Below are 13,964 nucleotides of genomic sequence, written 5' to 3' on the forward strand. Positions count from 1 at the left end.
TCAACTGAGTTTTGAAGTAGAAAGTCAACCTTGCCAAGATGCGGATCAGCATGAATGTTAGAACCTTGCATTATCAGCCGCACTGATTATTTTTACTTCAGACACAATCGAGTTTGATGTGCAAGCTGAAGGTACAAAGAGTTGAAGAATGCCTAAGCCACAGGCTGCCGAAAGGCATAAAGGCTTAGAAAGAACAGTCAGTAAGCTCGTAAGCAACAGGGTGATACTCCACTACACCCAAGCCACAGCTTAAACCATAGCTGGCCTAGGAAAATACAGACTACTCATGGCCAAAGAATTTAAAGCTTTGCTTTCTTATTTTAATCATGTAAACACACTAATGGGCCTGGTCTACCTTTTTTATTTTTTTTTTTGGGGGGGGGTGGGGTAGGGGGATATTGTGTATTCTACAGCTATTCACTGCAGAGAAGAGGCTTGAATCTAGTTTTATCCTTAACCCTTTAAATAAGTTACAGGTAAAACAATCCCTCCAAGTACCCAAGCACATTCTCTTCAAGTTGGAAGTTAGCTAGCCTGAAGAACAACAGTAGTAAACCTTCTATGACATATACAGTTTGTCCTAAAACTCAGCACAAACTGCGCTGTAGAACATGCAATCCTGTATTAGCCGTGCATTTCTCACCAATTTCCCATGGCTGAAGGAACTTTTGGTTGCTGAAACCGAGCAGTTGATTTGGCAGCTTGTCTCCACCACTAAAACACAGTATTTCTTGTCCCTTTTATTATGAATTGGCATATAAAAGAAATGCTTATAAAAGCAAAGTCTTTTCTCGCAGCATTTTGTGATTCTGCAGCAGGAAAGCCCCACACAGAATAAAACTTGTCAATTCCCTTCTGTCAGTATTGAAAAAAAATAACCTTTTTCATTTTAGTGTTTGAACAATTGATGACATAGGAATACTTAATTACATTTATTAAATTCAGTAAGCATCAAGTATTAGACACAGTAAACAGCAGCTACAACTCTCATACTGAAGTTATTACAGATTTATTTTTACCCAGTAGTATAGAAATAGATAAAACCAACCCATACCGATAAGCTTAGGCCCCATTATGAAAGTAAATAATCTCACTTTTTAAAATAAACACTGAATGATTCAAACATTGTAAATTTCTGTTTCTCATACTGTATTATCAGGAAAAAAATCCACAGGTAACTGCACCTGAAGAGCCAGTGTCCTCTTTAATTAATATGAACTGGTTGCTCAGCACAGTGCATTCATTCTCTCAAATGGCAATGAAAGTGTAAACTATCATGCTTAGTATTTCCTTTTTGTAGTTAGGAAAGACTGTACATTATTTCAACTCTGTGCAGGTTATATTTCTTGCTACAAAAAGGCATTCAGCAAAACAGCAGAAGAAAAATTGCACATATGGTTCACTGTAGTTCAAGTAACAGCCACTAAGGCTTCAATTTTCAATAGCTCTTCACCAACTTAAATACCCAAATCCCACATGAGCAGCTTGTGAAGTAGGCACCTACCTTTCTCTACAGTTTTGTCACATTTCATTTGAAATCCTGGAGAAGATGTACTGACACGTACGAGTTTCCAAGGTCACACATTTTGTATTAACCAGTGGTTACAAGCTAGCAAACTGAACATGGGGAGGTTCACTGAAGCAGTGATGTTTCCATACAAAGTGCATACAGCTCAACTAATCTTGTAGTTAGAAAAGAGTTACTAATCCCGATTCACAGAATCAAGATAATACTTCTTCTTCTTCTTTCTGGAAAGGATGCACATAACCTGCAACCTTCACAGCTGCATTCCATACACAGATGCATCATTTAAACTGTACATGCTTAAGACGTTCCCATCTCACTTGTTCACATCTCTTCCTCTGCTGCTGGAAAGGCAGAATACAAATGCTCCACTGCAGCAGGTGTAACCATCTATTAGGGTATGACCAAGTTACGTGTTCTGTCAATGTGTAAATACACATGTACAGTTCTTAGCATACAGCCAACAAGGTCAGGGAGTCCTCATTAAAAAGTAGTAATAAGTATTATTTCTGGTTGGTTTGACTTTTGTTAAAAAAATGCCCATATTTAACAATTCTCTTCTTGCATTCTTCCATATCTGACAGAAAACGCAATTAGTCTCTTGTATACTATCTCCAAGAGTAAGAGAGAGACTACAACTACACCACATATTAAGCTAAATGCCCAGCGTGGTCCCAGATGAGTGTATATTTGGCTTACAAAAACAGGCCCAAGTATTCTTGCTCCACTTCCAGAGGCAGTTAACCATCCCATGTAGACACCCTACAGAAGATCAAAAGCTTATGTTAGTGATACAGGAATTATTGGGCTGCCTAATAATTGCCACCAATTTTCCTAATTGGAAAATTTATAAGTGTTTAAGCAACTGCTTATCTTTCTTAACTCATCAAGATACTGAGTACTTTGTTTCCAAGAATACTGCTCAGCTTCTCTTAAGCATTAATTCAAAGACTCCACTGAGCTACATGCACTACAGCTTTCTAGTAAGAAGGCATTCTGGCTTAAAGCATTTAGTTTCTTACAGCAAAATACAACATACAAAAAAAATGAGGTAACTGGTGAAGAAGGAAGAAAAATTTTTTTAAGCAGCAACATCAGTTTGCTATGTGTTTCACCACTGTAAAATGTCAAAAACTGGAGGCATCACAATATTTCTAATCTTTATGTAATAAACTTAGGAAGAGGAAGATTATTCTCTATTGATATTCCAAATATACAATTGGTTGTTACAAAAATGGCTCTTCCAGAACAATCATGAAAGCCACAAGCTTTGGTCTTAGTTGTCCTGAAATGTCCACACTGTAGGATCTGCCATAAATTGTAGTACAAGCCTGCTTTCCAGTTCCTCTTGGGAGTTGCCTTGGGTTTTAATAAAGATTAGAACCCTGAAAACTTCTGCTCTGATTGAAACATACAATTATTTGGCTGATGGCAAAACAAATTTTAGCTAGATCCTTCATTCTAATAAAGAGGGTGCAAGTCTTGGAGAGCAAATGAAATAAATTGTTTAGGCATCATGTTTACCTGAGGCTTTGGTCCTAGAATTTTTGAGTATAAAGTGTAGGACATGACATTACAAACGGGATAGCCCAATCCTATTAGTATGTCAGAGCTGATATACTGGGCCAGATAGATCATGGGAGTATTCAGGCACCAGGACTGTGTGACAGGGCAGCCCACAGGTTCTACTGTGTGGTTGGATGGAAGCGGCGTTGCTTGCAGACTCCAGAAAGGCATTAACATTTCAGTGGCAGCTGTTCTGGGAATGGAGTTATTCTTTATTTCTGCAAAAATAAGTTACGCACACCATTAGAAAAAACCCAACAAACCAAAAAATACCAACAAAAACCAAAATAATAAAAGGCTTTTTTAAAGCCCCTCCCACATTCTGATGATAGTTTACACTTGATGATAGTTTAGACTTGAATACCTTGCCACTGGATATTTGGTAGCTTTTTCCCCCAAGGCAGCAAGATAAAGAATCCAATCAAGACAATCAGTAAGCCTCCATGGAGTATGGCACGCTCACCAGTCCTACCAAACAGTGAAATTACAATTAAATAGATCACTTAATTAAAGTAAAATTTATAAAGGATCTAACAACATAGCCCATGGGTTTGTGGAAAAGATGCCTGGCCAAAACACCTGCAAGAAAAATTTAAAAATCACAGTAACCTGAAATCTGTTTTTCTTGTGATCCCAGGATAAAAGACAGACAAGGAAGGGGGTTATGTTAACAGAACAAAGAACAACCACAGCATCATGGCCATGTCAAAATTTGAAATACTTCATTGTCATAATGAACCCAAACTCATTCATGAGTAAAAGATCAGAGTGATGCAGATTTGGCCCTCCCATAAAGCTTTTCACGTTTAGCTAGCATCAGGAAGAAAATTCCAATAAGCTCCAACAACTTACTTTTTAGATAGCATTTTAACCACCATGAAAACAATAACGGATTCAATGCCAACCATGCTAAGGATTATTCCATTGTAGAAAACAGCTTCTTTCCTGGTCCAGGAATACATATCCATCGTCAATGGAGTAGCTATACTAAAGTGACAGGACAAAATTACATTAATTTAAAAATAGCTTCTTTTATGCAGTTGTTTTCATACCTACACTGTCCCAAACATCACACACAGTGGTACAGAAGCCTTTCCTCCTGATGGGAATATCAGAAAATACAGGCTAGTTTATAAACTAATGCCGTCCTGCATCATTTATTAAAACTAAACCCACCAAAGGTCACAACTGTACCACACCAGCCATACTCTGAAGGATCATTAATTTATTTCTGACAGTTCATGAAAAGATGATGGAGTTATAGCAAAGCAAGAGCAATAGAGATAAAAACTAGGCCCTGTCAGTATGAAAACAGTAAACATTTAATACTGTTTCAGTTTTAGTGACTAACCAGTCTCTAGGAACTCAATTTTCTAAAAATAATGCAATTAAGAGAGAGACATATTGTTAAAAAAAAAAAAAAGGAACTACGTTAGAGCTTAAAAAACTCACACAATAAATCTTACGTCCTCTAAGTACTTTATAAGTTAAAAAGACGATGTATACTTCAGTCTGAGGTAATGATAGTTATGTTTTACTTATTTTCTTGCCCATGGAAAATTAGGAGTGAGTAACATACCTCTTGAGGTAAAAACACAGCCTTGTAGAACAGTGCAGCTGAGAATACAATTGCATTTACAGTATCAAACAATTGTTTTAAACATTCCTGGAACTTCTGGAGCTAGTCAGAACCATACTAAGAAATTATCCAAAACTAAAATAAAAAGTTACTCAAGACAGTTTTCTCTGAAGATTTTAGGTAGCTCAAGTTAAGCTACTTTTTTTTGGTTTAAAAACATTTAAAAAGTTGAGAATATGGGTCTGCATCCATTTCAAAAGCTTTTACATTGCTTCATCTACCACAAACTGCATACTACATATTTTTCGTTATTACTGACCTTTAATTCATTACTCTATATCAGTATATATCAATTTGATTGCACATGGTAATGGATTTCTATTCACGAAGAGTACGGTCAAGAAAATGAGTCCAACAGAAAAGCCTTTACATGCACACTCAGTCTAACTACATTACATGTCAAAGTATTTTGAGAAAAAATAGTCAAACTTACGTTTCAAAGACAGCAAACACAAACAAGATGACAAAGAAAAGAAAATTGATTGCTACCACAGCAACATGGTCAATGTTTCCCTCTGCATCCTGATCTGGAACATTACTTTCTGCAACAAAACAAAAGAATAATCTAAACTGTGAGCTGAGCTTTTCCTCCACCATCACCAGTTACAAACAGTCATGATTTCTTACTTTGTTAAGTATTTAACATGCAGGTTGGTAGGTGGCTAGGCAGTTATTGACAATCCAAGTATAATGTTTTTAAATCAAAATGGAAGTGTTGAAACTTCAATTCCTCTCACAAGAAGGGAAGAATGATTTCAAAAATGGTTGTACCATCTGTTTTCCCACTGTAATGATGGGACTGACAAGTCCTGAGTGACAGCAAAATAAGCAAACTTCTTTAAATATCTTAACGATGGAAGCCAAAACACTTTCTGTTCCTCTTGCAAGGTCAGAAGTACACAGCAGAATTCTCTGTTTTCCACACTATCACAGAGCCTTTGCTCCTCTAACTTGGGCATACGTTTTCATACACAAAACACTCATGTGTGGTGTGCACACAGTTCCCTTTTCAATCAGAAAACTAATACAACACTGAAACTGGTGACTTCCATAGGTTTTAAAAAAGGTTTAAAACGACCTTTTATTTAGTTTTTATTCTTCAAGTGAAAGGGATACTCACAAATGTTTTTGAACTGTGTACAAAAAGGGTGCATATTGAACATAACTGTTGCACTATGTGGCAGTCACTGTACTTCAGTCTCACCAACCGAATTCAGTTATACAACTTCTAATAAGATGCTGTATGTGAAAACTGATATGCAATAACAATATTGCTCAGCATGATACAGAAGAAGAGAGAGGTACAACTGCAGAGTAGAAGTTAAGGGAGATTTTTTTTTTAGTGTCCATACTCACTCAGTCCTGTCTCTTGGAAGAGACAGTTCCAGGGTACCAGACAGCACTATGAACACACATGGACAAAACATGGTCATGAAGCAACTTCTGGACCAGTTAAGAGATATATAGCCTATTTTCCACTTTGAGATCCCAATGCATCAAACTTTAGAGTAGTTCTAAATGCTTGTATGTAATAAATTATAGTCACAGAGTAAGTTTTCAAGTAAATGTAGATACCTTCTCCTTCAAAACTGACACTCTTGAACTGTCGTCCCATGTCATCCACTTGATGCTCTCTAGAAGTTTAGAACTGTTTTCATTAATAAATACACATATTTATTTGATCTACTATTGAGTCAATTTTCTATTAAAATAATTCTAAATAGCATAATCTTATATTCTAATTACTTCTTTTAAACATCATCTGTGTAGTCTACACTTGACTGCAGTGAACACCACAATATTCAAGAAAGAAAATATTCTAGCAGGATATCACATATCTCTGTGCATCTCTTCCCTCACATATCTCTGTGCATCTCTTCCCTCCCCTCACTGCCACCAATGGGATAGTGCATAATCCCCCTTCGAGATTCTTAGTCATAGAAAATGAGAACCCTACAGACAAGCTAACCTTATTTCTCTTTAGAGAAAACACATAGGCAAAAACCATCAACATTAAAAATCTATCAAGGCTAAGTGAGTAATATAACAGCTCTAACTTTTTTCATCAGTTACATTCCAGCTGTAACATTGCTTTGATTAATTTATGAGCTTAATAAAAAAGATAGGTATTAAAGAAGAGGAAACCCTGAAAAATAAATAACAGCTTCTAGTTTTAACACTCCATATTTCAGTCTTACTACTTCTGAGCAGTATATTGCTTGTTACAAGCCACCCACTAAAACAAGGTAGAATATTTCTTTTTTGACCTGATTACCTGAATATGGAAAAGAAGAGAATAATATTAATAACTCCTAAGAGAGCCGCAAATAAAACTGGTGCTGTATACATGTTCAGCTGAAGCTGAACTAATTTCCATGTTATTCCTTCTTCTCCAATAAGGGTAAAACATGTCTGAAAAACTTAAAAACACAATTGTATTAAGGAATTATTGAGAGTCATTAAGAAAATCTGAGAAAAAATATAGAATAAACATAAAATTGTTAAGTAAAATTTAAGTACTATACCTGTTAAACCTTTTATGTTTTGAGAATCCTACTCTAGACAAACTGATGGGTATCAGTGGGATCTCAACTACCCAGAAAACTATTTGGTTACATACAAATACACTGTATAAATAACAGCATGACACTTAGAACTGGAACTGACTTCTGAGTGTACCAATGGTTAATTTTCTTGGCCATGTGAAGACAGCTGATCTCTTTTTCCTCTTTCTCCTACACAGAAAGCTTTGGTCTTGCAACTGAACCCTCCCACCTGCTAAGGGCAAGCTAGAAAGAAAAAGAGTTGTGGGAGGTTTTTTAATTAAAATTTAAACTGGTGCTGAGAAAAAGATTTTAAGAACATTTGCTTACTACTGTTAGGAAGCAGATAGAGAGTCCCTATCAAATTAGGAAAGGGAATTACCTAAACTTATACTCTATGCAAATCACACAAAGAATGCAAATTTTTTGTTACTGTAGATCTTTTAATGATCCATCAACAGTACTAGTAATAAGCAGCTGGAGAAAAAACTTTCAGCCCTAATTGTTCACTTCATTATATTACCATACAGAGAGCACTTCAGTTCTACTAATTGGATAATCATAAAATAATCTCCAGCTACAGAACACAAGTAATCAGTGCAGGCTGTTTAGGACAAAACTGCTATTCTTTCTTTACAACACAAAGCAAGTCTAACACATTTCTCCATAAAGTAGACAAGAGTACCGGAGAAGCCACAATTACACCTGATTCCCAACATAAGTGCTGAGGATTACTACTTCCAATGCCCAATTTCATCCTAAAAAGTATTAGAGGTGAGAAAAGAAGAGATACTTTACCTGGTCCTAATATGAAGCCAACTGCTTGACAGGCACTGGTATTGGCCATGGTACTTGTTCTTTCTGTAAGAGAAGTGGCACCTGCAATATATGACCGAACTACAGCCACATTTCCTTAAAAGATAAAACAACAAACAAGAAAGTGTTCATGTAAATACAAAGTTATATTCTTATTTTGCAAGAATATAAAACCCAGCACTCCCTCTAGTATTCATACACAACTGCACAATTATAAAAATTTATTATAAAGTTATGTTAGCTGACTCTTTGCTTTAAGTAATACAGTATCATTCACATAGTGGTAAACCTGGTGCTAAAATACAACATTAACTACCTTACACAAGACATAGGATTTAAGAATTTTCAGAAATGTAAATTGCGCTGAGGTTACCTGCTCCAAATCCCACCAGAGCACGTGCAGCCAACATGTAGTATCTGTTGTGTGAATGAGGAACATGGACGTAGGCATAAAGACAGTTAGCAGCTACTGAAATAGCAGTAGAAATGACGAGAGGTTCTCTCCTTGGCCTGTAATTGGACCACAAGCCGAAGAGGGGAGAGGCAACCATCTGACCAATGCTATATGAAGCTATAATCCAGCCCAAGAAACTCGCATCTGCTGTCGGATCAATCTGCAGAAACAAATTAATCAGTGCTATGGATAGAGTATTTTAGTATTTTATAAGATCAACAAAACTGTTTCAGAATCAGTATCTGAACTATCTAAGACTCTCCACCGTAATTCTGAGCATATATGGCACTATGCAATGCAGTTCCAAACCTAAGCTATTGCCAGATGAGTTGGTGTGTCTGTATGGCATTGTGCAGTGTTTAATATAAATGCACCACACTCCAGCTCTCAGAGACAGTTGTTTTCATGCAGTATTTTGACTAGGGGAAATAAACCTTGGCTGTATCCAGCAATGCATAAACCCAGTAAAAAGTGCTTTGCTTCTGAGACTGGAAATGGCTTACTTGCAGCAAACTCAAAGTAGCTTCCATACAGCACTGCTGCTGTTACAGGCTGTAGACATAAACATAAGCAGTATGGTAAGCAGTTTACATGCCAGGAGCAAGGAATCACTGAAGTCATCTTTGCACATGCCTAAATCTATCCTGATTTGCGAGGTTGTTGATGCATGTTCTTTTCTTCTCCAAGAATTCAGCACCTAGGACCCTGCCCAGGATATGTTATTCCAAATTTGCATTTGAAACTGCCTTCTACAATTCCAGGAGCAGTAAAATCCTAGCACAGATTAAAGTTTTAGACACCTTTTATTCCCCTTTTCACAAGAATGCAACAAAGAGGGAATAAAAAAAACCCAAACAAACTTAAAACACTATTGAGGAACATTGGCAATTCCCTGTTAAAAATATCAAGAAGGTCTGTGTGCAACAATCTGACATTTACAGAGCAACCGCTACCTTCAGCTTCCCTTTTTCTTTCTCCTTTTCAAAATGCAAACAAGCCTCCTGTATGTTTTAACACTATAAATACATTCATATAAAGGGGTTTCTATTGGATCACTGTCCAAGAAAACAGTGAAATTACATTGAAAAATATTTCCGGATTATGATGTACCTTTATCAATTCAGGAAATCAGCTGACAGATTTTACATGAAATAAGGAAAGCTGTCTAAGTGGATGGCAAAATAAAAGTCTCTTATAACCACACACTTCCCTTTACTGTTTCTTTTCCTAAATAAAATGCCAAGTTTTGGATTACATACTTTCTGAGAAGGAATATTCTATTCTTATTAATTAAAAAAATAAAAGATACAAACCTTTTGGAGATACGGCCATACAGACATAATTACAATTGAGAAACCTGCAATGCAGTAAAAACACAACTGAAATAACTTTATTTGTCACGTTTATCACTAATTCTCTTTATTGAAACAGTAATTACAGGTTCATTCTTCTGCTCTTAAAGTGCGTTATAGTCTAAAACTCTGCAGGAGTCTGTCACCAGAAAAAAAAAAAATGTATTATATGCTTATTTTAAGGAGTGATAATTCCTCCTAACAGAAGAAACTATTTACAGAAGGACATTTTATAGGTGTGTACACACTAAACAAAAAGAGTTCCTATGGAAGGAATACTGAAATGCCAAGCAAACTACATGGGATTTTTCCTCCCAGTGGAAAGACAACAAGGTCTCCAGAGTAAAAATTACTTGTTCATACACTGACATATTTGTATTCATTTATAAAAGAAATTCTAATTAATCAAATTAAGAAAATAAATCATTGAAGTATCATATCATTTTCAAGATAAATTCTAAATCATTGAAGTATCCTATTATTTTCAAGATAATTTCTAAGCCTGCAGAAAACCCCCAGAAGTCAAAAAACAACTGAAGCCATGTTTCCATGGTCAGTTCTTTAGGAATGAGACAGTAGCATGTTCGGCAATGGAGATGCAAAATCCAATAGGAGAGAACAAGCTCTCATACACATTGTGAAATTGATACATTCCTACAAAGATCTTACATCTTAAGAACTCAGCATTATTTCTATTTCGCTTCCTAGAGGATTCACTTTTAAATAAATAATAAAATTGTGACCTTTGTGCTATTTGGTTCTGAGCAATAATTCTTCTGTGCCACTACATTTTACCCCAAACTATAACAAAGCCATAACACAGAGATTTAATATGAAATTTAGTCATTACTTAACATATCTTATTAAATATAACTTTTTGTTTGATTTGCTAGTCCTGTCTACTCTTCTGAAAAGTCAGAAAATGCACCTTTTTAAGGTTATAAAAGAACAGTATCATTAAGGACGCTATGTAGCTGAAATCTAGGAAACCCTGTAATTTTCAACCCAAAATACAGTAAGAAAATAACATTGAAATCCACCTTTGTTTACTCACCTACACTACTGAGAAACATAGTAAGATACATAATCCAGATGGATCGCCACCTGCTCTTATAATGCTCTTGTGTTTCCACAACATCTCTGTTTTGGAAACAAAAGTCAAGAGAGAAAGAAATCATTATCAGGTTCTCTTCTAGTTGTTTCTATAGCACACTGAAAACATTTTTCACAAACCTCTCAACACAACTGTATGAACTGTCATGCAGGAATAGACTTCCATACAGCAATGAATACAAAGAAAATATTTTAGAAGCAGGCTAATTTTTCACTGAAAAATACCAGATTGACAAATAATAAAAAAAAACCAATAGAAACACTGTCACGCACCACTGCATTCAAATGTTACACAAAGAGATCTTTATCTAAAGAGATCTTCAATTCTGCAACCTCTTTGTAGAGACACTTTGGAGCACCACAGATACCACATGCATGCTTTCAGAAGTGTGTTATAAGCCATAAAACCCTAGACATCTTCTCAGAACTGTGACTTTAAAGCAAAAAAACCCCCATCCTGAACCTCTATCAATTAGACTAAATGGTATGGCCAGTCTATTCTTTTACACTGTATATTTACACACTGTAAAAACTGTGTGTAAAAGATATTGCTGAAGATTTTAAGGGCTGCAAAATAAAAGTCACAAACTTGGTGAGCAGTAAGTTATTTTCCTGAAATTCCTAAGCACCTTCCGAAATCCACGTAGTTTTTCAGAAGCAAGAACATTTCATGGTTCTTCACTTCTTTTGAAGTATCCTAAATAAAATAATCTCTGTCCAAAAGATGCAGACTTAAGTTATGTATGCTTGAACATAGTTTTATAAACATGCTTATATAGGTCCTACACAGACTTAGGCATATGTGCAATTTTAAAGCTAATAGAGCATGATTTGTACAGAAATGCTTAGACAATTTAAGTGTTTTGGTTCAACTATACCTGAACCCCGTAAATAATGTTTCTAAATATAGTTTGCTCTCTTACTGCCCATCACGCTTGGAGAGAAGTCAGTCAAACACTTGGATACCCTATGTTTGGTTATTGTCAAGATTTTGGTTAAATCAAGCAGTACACTCCACGTACAAGAACACTTCAGCAAAGACGGCAGCAGCAGCCACCCTCCGTGTGTAACATTCGAAGTCCTGTTGCAATTTTCCTCACAGGAGAGAAAAAGCCCCAAGCGACCACCTGCTGCCCACACAAGAAGAGCGCTATTACACACCGAGACTTCAGCACCACAATAACCGAGTCTCACGCTTATTACAAACTTCCCAAGCAAGTGCGGTTGGTTCCTGACAGCCGGAACCAGCCCTCGCCGTGGCAGCTGCCGCTCCCGGGCCCGGTCCAGGCTGACGACCCGCCGCCGCCCCGAGATTCCGGTAGGGCGCAGCTGGCGCAAGTGTCGGGCGGCTTCCCTCAGGTTTGGGTTTCCTGGCGAAGTAAAGCTCCTACACCAGGCTGAGAGGGACTCGTCCCACACAGGTGCTCCCCTCCAGTCACTCGAGGGGTTGCCACCTCACTGCCTCAGAAAGGAAGGGCGCAGGAGCGAACAAGCCCCTACCTGCCGCTGTCCTCCTCGTCCGCCTCTCCGGGACTCAGCAAAGGCTCCTGCCCCTCACCAGCCATCTCCGGACCGGACACCGCGGCCTTCACACCGGGCTGCTGCCGCTTCCGAGACCCCCCGGTGCCCGAATCCCGCTCACGGCCCGTCCCGGCCGTCCTTCGCTCCAGCCACCTCCGCCGTCAGGGGGCGCTGCCGCCAACGGTGGGCGGGGGCGAGGCCGGGACCGGGAGTGGTCGGCGTGCGCTGGTCACGCGCGCGCGCTTCCGCCGAGAGCCGTGCGTTCGTGCGTGCGCGCGCCCGCCCGCCTCCGCCGAGAGCCGTGCGTGCGGGCCCTCGCCCGCCCGCGCCCGGGGTAGGCCCCGCCTTTCTCCCTCCTCCTCTCCCTTCCCTCCCGCCCATGTGGTGGCCGGCGCTGGCAGCGCTCGCTGGCAGGTGGGTGATCTTCGTGGGGCGGTTCGGGTAGGAGGAGACGGGAAGGAAGGGGAAGGGTGGCTGCCCGCCCGCCTGAGTGTCCGGGCGGCTCTCTGCTGAGGGCGAGGAGTAGCTGTGCGCCGCCGGGGCTTCCCTCATGGCTTTACCCAGCCCCGGGGGATGCTGCTGGTACGTGTCAGCCACCGGCTGAGGTGGCCTTGCCCCGCGTTGAGTTACCGACTCCTGTCCTGGCGCGGGGGGACGGACTCGGTGTCCGGAGGGCCGCTGAGGGGTCGGCGGCCTCCGCGTCCCCGACGCGTTAACCGACTGTTGGGGGCGCGGCAGCCTGAGTGGGTTTCCGCAACCAGCCAGCGAGATACACGGATGTCGGCGGGACGCCGGCTGTTGAGCCTTGCACTTCGGGCCAGGAGGTGCTCGGGCTGGCCTCGCTATTGCTCATAACTAAGCATAGGGCGGGTGGATTTAAAGGCGGGAGGTAGGCAGCGATTGGGAGCCGCTCAGCGGGCAAGCGGTGTAGCGCTTCTGAGTTAGGCCCCTTTGTTTATCCGCAGATTCCTCTGTATCTGTCCTGTGAGATTGTTGTGGGGCTTGTTTCTGGCTTGTCAGCGTGACATTTTTGTGTTCTCTTGTCTTTCTTCTATTGGAGGACTGCTTAAAAAAAATAAGGAAAAAATAAAGCATGACCTTACGTTAATTGGAAGAAAGGTTCTTAAGAAACAGTAATGGGGCCAGGAAGTTAAGGGCTTGGCCTTCAAAAATAGGCATACCTTCTTTGCTTTTTCAGCTTGTTTGCTTGGTGGGAGCTGAATGTTTATATTCATGAATAGAAGTACTCTGGGTCTTTAATAAAGTCTTTATGTAGTTTCCAGTGGTGTTTTTCTTGTAAGCAAAATGGCATGCATTGGGTAAAAAGGAACAGCTGACTTTTTATGTACTGGATTTTGGATGAATTATGTGTCTGTTTGTATGAAATAAGTGAACACACCAAAAATGTGTAATTAATATGCAGCATGAGGATTCT

General features: G+C 39.2%; 1 protein-coding gene across 3 annotated transcripts; it reads right to left on the minus strand.

The window, feature by feature from the left end:
- Window positions 1–919: 919 nt before the first annotated feature.
- MFSD8 (major facilitator superfamily domain containing 8) lies at window positions 920–12,660 on the minus strand. 3 transcript variants are annotated; one of them, XM_080622763.1, is made up of 12 exons: window positions 12,509–12,660; window positions 10,950–11,035; window positions 9,857–9,900; window positions 8,463–8,703; window positions 8,072–8,134; window positions 7,006–7,150; window positions 6,306–6,364; window positions 5,164–5,272; window positions 3,944–4,078; window positions 3,456–3,559; window positions 3,050–3,309; window positions 920–2,287 (listed from the first exon to the last, which is right to left on the minus strand). In XM_080622763.1, exons 1-12 carry the CDS (start codon window positions 12,571–12,573, stop codon window positions 2,072–2,074), a joined length of 1,527 nt encoding a protein of 508 aa, XP_080478889.1. In that variant the 5' UTR covers window positions 12,574–12,660; the 3' UTR covers window positions 920–2,071. The 3 variants fall into 3 exon arrangements, with proteins under 3 accessions (XP_080478889.1, XP_080478888.1, XP_080478890.1); XM_080622762.1 differs by having other exon boundaries at window positions 8,072–8,185; XM_080622764.1 differs by lacking the exons at window positions 920–2,287; window positions 3,456–3,559 and having other exon boundaries at window positions 3,167–3,309; window positions 8,072–8,185.
- Window positions 12,661–13,964: the final 1,304 nt, after the last annotated feature.

Source organism: Psittacula echo (genome assembly GCF_963264785.1).
Source record: "Psittacula echo genome assembly, chromosome: 1".
Lineage (NCBI taxonomy): Eukaryota > Metazoa > Chordata > Aves > Psittaciformes > Psittacidae > Psittacula > Psittacula echo.